The sequence below is a fragment of the Phoenix dactylifera genome, unplaced genomic scaffold (assembly GCF_009389715.1).
Source record: "Phoenix dactylifera cultivar Barhee BC4 unplaced genomic scaffold, palm_55x_up_171113_PBpolish2nd_filt_p 000316F, whole genome shotgun sequence".
Classification (NCBI taxonomy): domain Eukaryota; kingdom Viridiplantae; phylum Streptophyta; class Magnoliopsida; order Arecales; family Arecaceae; genus Phoenix; species Phoenix dactylifera.
In genome coordinates, this window is record NW_024067786.1 from 151,188 (window position 1) to 162,602 (window position 11,415).

General features: G+C 37.9%; 1 protein-coding gene across 2 annotated transcripts; it reads right to left on the reverse strand.

The window, feature by feature from the left end:
- Positions 1 to 1,499: 1,499 nt before the first annotated feature.
- On the reverse strand, positions 1,500 to 11,120 carry LOC103712425 (protein DEHYDRATION-INDUCED 19 homolog 2-like). Of its 2 annotated transcripts, none has more exons than XM_008798943.3 (6): positions 11,002 to 11,120; positions 10,715 to 10,834; positions 10,482 to 10,627; positions 8,424 to 8,501; positions 7,943 to 8,211; positions 1,500 to 2,030 (listed from the first exon to the last, which is right to left on the reverse strand). In XM_008798943.3, exons 2-6 carry the CDS (start codon positions 10,785 to 10,787, stop codon positions 1,928 to 1,930), a joined length of 669 nt encoding a protein of 222 aa, XP_008797165.2. In that variant the 5' UTR covers positions 10,788 to 10,834; positions 11,002 to 11,120; the 3' UTR covers positions 1,500 to 1,927. The 2 variants fall into 2 exon arrangements, with proteins under 2 accessions (XP_008797165.2, XP_017699610.2); XM_017844121.3 differs by having other exon boundaries at positions 11,009 to 11,109.
- Positions 11,121 to 11,415: the final 295 nt, after the last annotated feature.

Here is an 11,415-nt window from a genome sequence, read left to right on the forward strand (position 1 = left end):
GATAATCCAAGAGGCCATTATATAAAACCAAGCCAGAACAAACACACCTCCGATCCCACAGTTATTATCACTTCAAAGATAGACTTCTTTCATACATCAACAGCAAGGAGTATGTCCAGATTATGAAGTAGATGCACGATCGTTCACCATGTAAGTTACCCTAGCTTTTACCTTTCATATGCTGGCTATCAGTACATTATGTGGGGCCTCAGTAGACTCATTAGCAGGTCATGAAAAAATTGGACAGATGAGATAACAGAGCAAACTTGTTATTGGAGTCAATGCTCTGGCCGTGGCAAAACTAGAAACATCATAGCTCTGGAAAAAATGCTAATAAAAGCCTGCACTCTGGAGCTGAATTCAGGCAGATGTCAAACATAGCCTTCCAAAAAATGCTAATAAAAACGTATCTAGAAACATCAGCAAGGTGTAGAATATATCAATGGGGATGGCAACTACCCAAACATTGTAAGTCTGGTTTTATCATGATTTGATCTGAGCCATCAAGTTAGTCCTATTGAAAATTTTATATTGACTTGACCTAAATCTAGACCATCAATATTTCTATTAAGTCTGGTGCATAAAATGCAAGTGAAAATTAGCATGGATTACCACTGATGTGGGGTCGGAACCCCGACACCAGCCCGCACTACCCCTACCCTCACGGTTTTATCCTACAAAAGGGCCATCGGTAAGAAGAGGTGTTTGCACCCCCCATTTAAGGCACAGACCTTTCCGCTAATTATCCGATGTGGGACTAAACTGGGAACCCCATCCCACAACAGCCACAATCCCTCAACATTACATAGTTTAATGGACACTCCGGAGTTTGAGAGACATACTTGTAATGGTTCTATCTCCAAATTAAGAATTAGACTATAGAAGATACAGTGAGAGAAGATATGGTAAAATGGTGATAACGAGGGTCTACGCTTAAGATCTACAAAGAAACTGAGGCATCAGCTACAGATCACATCAGCAAGGTAAGAGAGTAGAAGGAAATACCTACCTGACAAAATTTAAGTATATATCAACTTAATATAACTCTTTGTAAGCTCAGCATTACCATAACCACTCCAATAAAATACTATATCCATTGATTGATTCCAACTTTTTTACAAGCTCGCATGCTGTTATATCAGAAATCGATGTCGTTCAGTGCATGCACCTTAAAAACTAGACATCATGGCTAATACCACTCCCCCAACAGACAATTAGCCTCAGTGAACTCTTAGCAGGCTGATGGCCTCTCCAACACCTGCAAACCAAGCTCATGTTTCAGATATATCTCCCAAAGTAACACAAATTCTCACAACCATCTCAAACATTACACCGCATATATCCAGCCAGAATATATGGTTATGTATGTAAAATATAGCCAAACACACATTGGAATCATATGCCTGATAGGTAACATTAACACAAGTGGCAAAAGGTCTGACGCAAGAGCCAGAACAATGAGCAGCTTAGTCCATTAAATCTTTTGAGCAAACGCATACTCCCTTAAAGCATACTCCATTAAATCAAGACGACAGGTCTAAAACTTTATTTTATGAAGAAACTGAAAAAAATGCTTGACCAAGCTCGATTGAATAGTTTTTTCATATATGCATAGCTATGCCCACTAAAGGGAGAATTAAGAATCCTTCCAAATCTAGATACTAATAATAGATAATTATAATACATTCCATGCTTTCCTCTCCAGAGTAATAAGGCAGGTTAAATATACACCTCCCAAATAAACCTGCTGTCCAAGTGGCCGGTGTGTCATGATAACAACAATGCAGCTGCCTGGGGACCATCTTTAAGCTTTATCATCATCACATGATCATCATCATCAGCATCATCATCATCAGCATCATCAACATCGACCGCTGCCGCCGCCGCCGCCGCCGCTGTTATTGTCACCAAGAATAAAAGGTTCTTTTCATATGGGATCATCAAATATCGTGGACAACACAAGCTCCCGCACAAAGTGACTCCTCCGAGCTCTCTCCACTTGATCTTTCTCGGATAGAGATGGCTCAACACTGGCAGAGGGCAAACAAAGATTTAGGCAAATAAAGTAAAACTTTCTTCTACAAGTAAATTGGGTAACAAGAAGAGTGGAAAGAAAAGCCTTTTTTGCCAGGGTCTAAGCAAATAATTCAACAGTGGATAATCCAAGTTTGAACATTTCCTAAACTCTCATTCGGCACTATAATGCAAGCAAGATTTCCCATTTTCCAAGTGTTTAGCAGCTTGAAAGGTAAAATGCTAAATGCACATTAAAAAATGTCTTGACCTCTTGCAAAATCTTAAGTGCTGAGCAATGGGTCTTGCTGGTTTTGGTAACGGGAACAAGGTTTCTTTTCCCCGCTCTTGATAATGTGTGTGTGTGGTAGATTAGATACATAGGCAATTTTGGCTACAAATTAAGCAGCAGCACTCTCCCAAGTACTCCTAAGCTCCTCAACTTTGAGAAAGGTTGTATATGATCCCAGGTCTTATTAGTTTAATCTTTCATAGGATTTTATTACATCTGCACATTCTGACCAAGCAAGGTCTTTGTCAAGGTTCAATTGCCGACCACCTTTTGTCCCACAAATCCAGTTGTGAATTTGTGATATGTGGATGACTCACTTATATTTATATTTAATGACTATGACACATGACTTAGAGGATTTGGTTTCTACCAAATCCTTATCATTCTACTTTGATTGGGGAACTGGGCTAAAATTGAATAACCACAAAAGTGAATTTAACTGAAATCAGAGCGGAGTAGCACTGGAGACAGAATGAGGGAATAACAGAGAACAGGGCTGTTCAATATAATACTCGTCTTGCTACAAGTGAGAGTTAAAACAAACATACTTGTAACCTAGATTTTAAAAACCATCAGCATGGGGAGGTATGAATGTTACGGTACCATTCTGGCAAAAAACCAGCATTGGTACCCAGCACTGTACCTGTTTTTCAGAAAACTGGTACAGACTCCGTTACCAGCTTTTAAAACCATCTGTTGCACTTTGTTGCCTAGGAAAGATGGGGAGACAACTTGCCTGATCCTGTGAAGGCCATTTTCACTTGCATTCTGTTATCATGTGTAGATGTTTAGGGCATAATAAAAGGCATTAGCATGTTGAATTGAGTCTGAATTGAGCCTATTGATAAAGAAGACAGCTCGCTATTGGTGGGTTTCAGGAGCTGATCAAGGTGTTCTAAAAGCATTAACAGAGACAGAATAATCAAAAACATCAGTGAGAAATACTAGAATGAGATATTCTACAGGGCCTGGGATGATTGGGCTCCTACAGGTAATTCTAGTGGATCTGCAGTGGTGAGATATGCTTAGGAATGTGAAACAATTTTCTTAAGGGGAAGATGAAAATGGGTAAACAAGATGATGATTTCCTATACTGCATCATATAGGTTATGTTGGACACAGAACACCAAAAGGATTGAATAATTAGAAATTAACAATCAAAAAGCCTCTTCATGTTTAAACATTGGTGTCCAAATAAATATGGAAAAATCCATTGTACAGGAACACGAGGATTCTACACTGCATGGAACACTATTCGGCTTCTAATTGACAATTGACTACACCCATAAGAAATAGTATGCTTTGTTGTAAGTTCACATTGGAAGTTCTGGTCCCATTGCCAAGAGAAAGCTGTAGTACTCCTATAAACTGCAAATAAAGTGCAGACTAAGCAAAAGGAGGCCTAAAATTCACCCTCTAATTGTTTTTAATACAACCATGACTTGACAGGGGGCAAAAGGAGTGCTTGCTTTTCTTAAAAAAAATTGATCAGCTCAAGATGGAAAGCAATAAAAAATGCTCTTTTTCTTTCTATTTTCACCACCTGTTTGTGTAGTAGGGGGACTGAGGGAAAAAGATGTCTACTTGCTAGAGGACATTAATTTTGTTTTACTGCTATTCTCTTGGTCTATAAAAGTGAGCTTACCTTTTCTCTATCAAACCTTCTTAAATTTCACAACTATAACAAAGATACTACACCTGACTCCATATCCAGTCCCTTAAGAAAGGTTTCTCCAAATGAGAATGACACAGCTGGTAAAACAACAAATTCGCTAGCATCATTATGAGATAAACATTCACATTCGCAATACATCCAGCTAAAGACAAATTACTCACAAGAAGCACTTTCTGCTGGTTTCTCTTATCTATTTACCATGCATGCTTCTTGCCCTAGTAATTGAAGAGCCCAAAACAAGTGCTGTAGTTCATTCATCACTAACTGAGACCTGACAATAGTAACAATCCTAGTTCAATAGCATAAAATTCCATGTGAGTCCATCAAATGCAGAAGCTACTAGAAAAACTACACCAACACCCACATCTCATTCCTCTATATCTTCCCTGAAATATAAGCTTGCAATTATGACTGGCTGCTTCAAAATCAGAAAAGAGGAGAGGTAAAGAGAGAGAGAAAGAGGGGGGGGGGGGTGTGGGCCATCTGCTTAGCTTTTTCAAAGAAAAAAGGTAAATGATCAGCCTTAGATTTCACTCTTTTTTCCCATCCTCCTTTTGCTTTCTTACTTCATGGACAAATCAGTGACAGATCTGAACCCCAGATCTGTTCCGTAGCTCCACATAACCAGACCAAGAGACATCTCATTTTATCGCTATTTAGATAGAATCTTCATACAGTAACTAGACCTTCAAATTATAGATCCCTATCATTACCTTCATCATACTTCTTTTTCATCTTACTTCATATAATCACATCTAACAGCAGGTCTTTTACCTGCTTTTTTGGGACACGTTTTACCTGTGGAAGCCTGTCTTATGCATTGCCCTCGATACCTGAGTCTGTCAAGTCACTGATGTCCTTTTACCCCTAAAGCCTGAAGGACCAAGAAATCTCCTCTCCATCCCCTGTTATTTAATCCAATTTATATCAAACCTGCCGCAAAAAAGTAGGATAACAATCTGTTTCTTATAATCCATGTATTCCTAACACTGGGGCTACATCCGTTTCTTCATGAGATATTCCTGAACTCCAAATGGATAATCCAAAATCGGAGAACTATTTTGTAATAAATAGTTTCACTTTGTTTAGCAATACCTTTGGATTCCGAAATGAAAGGCAAGCAGATGATCCATCCAACTAAGTCTAGTTTACTTATTCCACTTCCTCATAAAGTACAGGTGTCTCCTCTTCACAGCATAAACAAGGTCGGTCCAAATATCACAAAAACCAAATTATCCAACTCTACTGACACTAGTCTCCAATATGTATAAGGATAATTTTCTCCGTCTATTTTCTCTGTCTTTGGAAAAAAGCATGTGCCTGTGCACTCTGAATCCTGATTTGAACTTTCTCTCACTTTAGTTTTACTTTAGCATTGAGTCTACCCAAGAAGCTCTACCCACCGAGAGATGGAAGTTAGCCATGGAACAGACTGACCATGTTCATTAAACAATCAGGTAACAAAATAAAAGTTCGTTTAGTCACCAAAGAACATGCAGATATATGGGGTGGACTATTTTGAATCCTTTCTGTACTGTTGCAAAATTGAACAGCACATAAGTTAGTTGTTAAGTGACTTAAGGGTAGGACTGTAAATGGGGCCAGAATCAGGTCGGATCCATAGCGTATCTGCATCCAAACTTGATATGAAAAATTGAACTAGGATTTGGATTTTGGATCCATAAAAATAAGTAAACTTGAACTCACACCAAAAACTGATTAATAATCATATTCAAGTTATTTTTCTTTAGGTTCAATTCAGCACATGATTTCAGCAGGAAAACAAGCCAAGAGATAGCAATTCCCAAAACTGAAAGGACTCTTATCATAATAGCCCTCCATATAGCGAGATGCTGGCAAATTGCAGTGGAAAAGGAGCATGATATGACAAGTGAATGATTGGTTTTCCCAAAAAAAATCTAAATACTTCATAAACATATTTAAATTTCCATTTATATTCAATTTGTGAAACATCAAAACCTAAGTGTCAGCTGGGATTTTGGAACTGAAACGGCAGTGAGCGAGAGTAAGGAGAGCATGCATGAGAAAAAAAGCACAAATCCAAACATGGAAAAGGGGAGTTACGTGTTTGTGTGTGTGTAGTATGTGTATATATATTCAGGTTGTCGTATTTTCATATAGCTACGTCCAAGTTAGATCCAATAAAGAATCAGATCATCTATATAAACTCCATCTTCGATGGTCATCAACAACTTAAATTGGATCCTATAAAATAGTCAGGTCGTGCAATTGAGTTTTTATATATCATTTACGTCTCTACTTAAGGGTAGCAATGACAACCATTCCCATGATGTTGCACAATGATTTACATGAAGTTTACATGGAGCAAATACAAGCATTTGTTAGTTAAAAAGAATCAGATAAAAACAAGAAGAATAAGAATTTTCAATTTGAAGCAGGATTTTCAGGCTTTATTTGAAAAATATCAGCAAAACAATTATGGTTTTCAAGTTAAGGAAGAACCAGAATTTGTGACTCCTAAAATATTTTCCTCGAAGAACATGCACAATAAAACTATGATGATAGGATCAAAATACAGAATCTGTAATGCAACTGGAAGATCTGATAAATGATCTCATGGCACACCTAGGTGGAAAATTTATAAGCTTATCTAGTAGCAGGTTGGACATAATATTTGCTGTAAGCCTGAGTAGCCAAAGGAGCCCAACAAGAGAAGTCGTCTAATAACTAGATAACTTTAACAATCCACTGATTAGGCTAGATCACAATCCCCAAAAGGACTACCATAAAATCTTCTCGAGGAAGTCAGAATCCAGATCCAGTACAGAGAATCAATACAGAATAATGGCTCAAAGAAATCTCGAAATTATACAGCTGAACCCAAATGTAAGAGATAACATTTTCTTCTCAGCAACCTGATGAAGATGTAATATGAAAATTAGTATGCAAATACATTACAAGCAACCTTATGTTCTGCACGTGAAAATGAAATCCCTTAACTCATTCCTCCCCCCCCCCCCCCCCAAAAAAAAAAAAAAAAGAAAAAAAAAACTGCGTGCTGGAGGTTCTTATCCTTCAATTCTTTTTCCTCCTTGGTTTATCTTCCTTATTACTTCATATTTGTTTCATCTATCAAAGCCCTCAAACTAAGTACAAATTTAAGGGCTGTAGGCATCTTCGATCAAATCGAGATTGGTGGACCAGACCTTAAGTATGACAACTTACAAAGTTCTCTACACAATACCATTAAAAATTAAAAGGAGATGTCACAGGCACAGTGAATGGATGCAAAATACAGAGGCACAGACAATGCAACTAGACAATTATATAATGACTGCTCCTTACTTGGATAAAATACCTCATTACCAGAATAAAACATTTACAAACCAAAAAAACATTTTCCACCTTCAACTAATAAAAAAATTCCACATAGAAATGACAATTACGTGAGGACTTCACATTCAGAAAAATGTCTGACAAGTTCATATTAAATTCACTAGAAAGAATACAAACCATAGAACTAGATAATAACAACAGACTTACTAATTACGGGAAGTAATCAGAACTGACTGCACCAGAACAAGAGAGAATAATTAATTTATTTGACAGCAAGGTATGATTAGAAACTCTAACAGCATTGGTACAAACGAAGTTAAACATGTATCTGCACTATTAGAATCTAAAGCCACTTGTAAATAAGAAGTTATATTTTATCCTCTTATATACCAAATTTATATCATGCCATGTCCTTATACAAACAAATGACTCATCAGAAACAGTAGAAACTAGAAAGTAATTCTAAACCATTTTTCTAATCATGTTACAAAAATCACAACGTTTTTAAAGTAATTATGTGGAACTCAGGGAAGTTTCAAAGGATTACAACCAACCCTCATTCAATTATTGGAGAAGCAGTGGGAATTATCAAAACAGTGAGGAAAAAGAGCATGTAATTGAGAGGAAATGCCAAAGCTTCATACCTTTCCCCTGCTTTCTCCTCTGAAGTCTTGTTAATCAAATTTCCATCATCCAAGGATTCAGGCTTTACATCTTTTGATGAATCAGCAACAGGAAAATTCAGAATGAATGATGAAAGCAATGGATCAGGCGCAGCATTCAAGGGAGCAACTGTAAAGGAAGACCCCCCAAAAAGAGATTGCAAATTCCCCCCTCGAAGATCCTTTCTCAACAAAGAGAGTGTAGAATGGGATCCTGATGAACCTTTACGGAATCTCCTCCTACGCTGCATGTTAGCTATTATTAAGGAACTCAAACCATATTACTCTATCAAACAGGACATTTGCACAAAACGAACATAGTAAAGATAGCTTGACTTAACAGTTCAGTTTGTAAAGCAGGGTTTAGAGAATAATAAGAAATTACAGTGCCACTAGATACAAAACAAAAAAGAAAAGGGAGAAACATATATAACACTCCACAATCAAAGTAAAGAAAGGATATCTTGAAGAAATTCGCATGCTGCACAGTTATGTGCCCAACCATGTCCATCCCAACCCTAGCTGCACAAACAGGACATACCTGAAAGAAGAAACAACATCCAATGCTAACAACAATAAAGTCCGCTACACATCCAAGAATTAAAAACATAAACAGACAGCAATACCATGATTGGCTAAGATTGTTATATGTGGGTTCAAAGATCCTAGCCTTTTTAACAAATCATAAACAAAGAAAGGATAAGAGTAAAAAAGATTTCTTCCAATCCCTACCAACACATAGGAAAGCAAAATAAACAAAATAACCTGAAAAAGTCATACTCTGATTAAAAGTACAACCAAATTAAAACAAAAGCAACTTTTAAAACATGGCTAACTTATATTAAAAGGTACCAGAATTTTACTTCTATTTCTGGGTTGTAAGATACATTAAAATTTGATGACTCCATACCTGAAAATTGAAACACTAAAGAGTACAGGTATATATCAAATATATATGGCCTTTAATGCACAACAAGCAATATCTGACTTGATGCACACTAAAGAAGGTGATGAAGACTTTGTGGCTTCAAAATTTGTAGGTCGACTCATATAATAAAATACAATAGATCGATTAAACTTGCTTAAACTAACAGAACTGTGCCTTTTTTTTTTTTTTTCATATAACAACATTGGAGTATAGATACCCAATGATCTCAGACATATAATTCCAAGTTTTTCAGATTTACTGTGAAGGACCTAAACCAACCCAAAATGCTTAACAGGAGCCAGAACAAAAAAAAAAACAGTTTTGGCAACACCAACATCTACTTTACTGCATTAGCATTGAAAACTGGAATGAAGCACATGCTATGCACGTCAGAAAGCACAGTAGGTTGTGTCTGTAAATCATAAATCAAAATAGAAGATAAAAACGTCATTTTTGCTGCCTTATTCACTTCCTAATATATCTCTTCATTACAACCATCCCCCACTTTCCAGGTGCATGGCACATGATGGATATGGTCGAAAGTCCCTTTGCATTGTCCAACATATGTCCAATGATTGTTTCTGTAATATATCAGTAAGATCTAAAAGCAAAGATGCAAATCTAAAGGCCAAAAGGAAATATAGTATTTCAATGACTAACAAGAGAAATTTACTCTTTTTTTTATAGAATTTTGAAAAATGATTCGTGTAGTAGTTTTTTATCCAACCATGGTTCACTAAATGCAAACATTTTTTAACTTAGAAAAGCAATCTATAAAATCCATTTCAGTTTACAGTTTAAGATTGGACCACCCTGCTTATCCAGCAAACTCTTAAAGCAGCATGGACATGGTAGACCATCAGTAACAGCATCCCAGTCCATGCTTGCTTGTCTGTACACTTCATGGCAGCTGTCAAAGAGGTGGAAAAAGACAACAAAAATTACCATATATGCCTACTCAATTTCTAACGAAGCAAGCAAGCAAGAACCACTATTGACACGATGTTATACAAGACTAACCTTGAATCCCTAATTTACCTAAAAGCTCACTATAAGCTCATGTCATAATCAAGGGGAAATATCAGAATCCATTCATAATGATTGCATACATAATTGCTTTCCAAAAAGAGCTTCGGCAGACAATGCATTCATACAGGAAATCCTAAATAATCAATTTGTCATATACGAGTGATAGAAAATTAGAACCATTCACAACTGAGCAAGGAGCTATATGACAAAATTTTTAGCATCATTGGAGAATGAGTACAGAAAATAACAAAAATCTAGCTACAGATAAATGAAAACAAGAGCTTCAGAATCAGACAACAGAAAAACCTTATAAAAACCTAGCACGTAATAAATATCACTTCCAAAAACTTAAAAATCCATTTTTTCCCCTTAACTACCGTTCATTCCATCAAGAAGATGTTTCAAAATCCAACTTTTCCCAGCAAGACCCCATAAAAATCCAATTTTGATCAAATATTTACACAAAAATCCCCCCAAAAAAAACTCTTTCCCCCTCAACATGTGAAAACAAAAGCAGCTCTGGTGCATCTTCGAATCTCAAAAGGACCAGAAAGGAGACAATACCCCATTTTTAGCCTCAACCGAGTGCTCGTCGTCGATGTGGCAGCACAGCCCCACTATATCAAAATCCTCGGAGCAGAATGGACACGGGAACTCCGCTCTCGAGTCCTCTTCCCCTCCATCGATCTCCTCATACCCAAGGTACAGATCTACCAGCCAAAACACCCAATCAAACCCCACTCTCACAAAAGGAAACCAAAACTCAGATAATCCACAACCAGATACTCAATCCTCACCGAATCGAGGCTGAACAGCGGACTGGTGGCGTTTCGAGGCGGCAGAGAAGCGGCTCCATGAATCGGCCTCCATGGCTTCCTTCTCCCTCCGGTGCTGCTCCAATCCAAGGCTCAGTTCCCCTGGGAAGCGCGTACAAACCGATCAAGAAACCACTGATCCCTCGTACCCTCGTATAAATTTACAAGGGCGATACGAGAGAAGAAAAGGGGCAAAAAAGCACGGCAATGCTTTGTGGGGGAGGAAGAAGAAAAGAAGACGGTGACAGAGAGACGGATGAGAGAGATACCCGAAACCTTTTTTGCGAGAAAAAGGGGGCGAAAGAGCTCGGCAAAAACTCTCGTGGGAGAAGAAGAGATAAGAAGACAGAAGACGACACTACGAGGGCCGAGGGGCACCGACCCTCGAAGCCTCAAAGGTGAGCTTTCCAGTACTGGAATTACAAATAGTCCCGATAGCCCGCGGAACGACGATAATGCCACTAGATCTGCTGCACGTGGTGAAATATGGATCGTCCATAAGAATGTCCGCCGTTGTCCGACCGGTAGCTGATCTAAATGGTATCATTCAGCTGGGTCGGAATCCACGCGGGAAACGGTTGCTAGGATTGCACGCATAATAAACTTGGATAGGTGTGTTTATGCGGGGATCGAGATCGGACGTAGATGCGTCTGGTGATAGGTTTAGATCAAATTGGACGGCG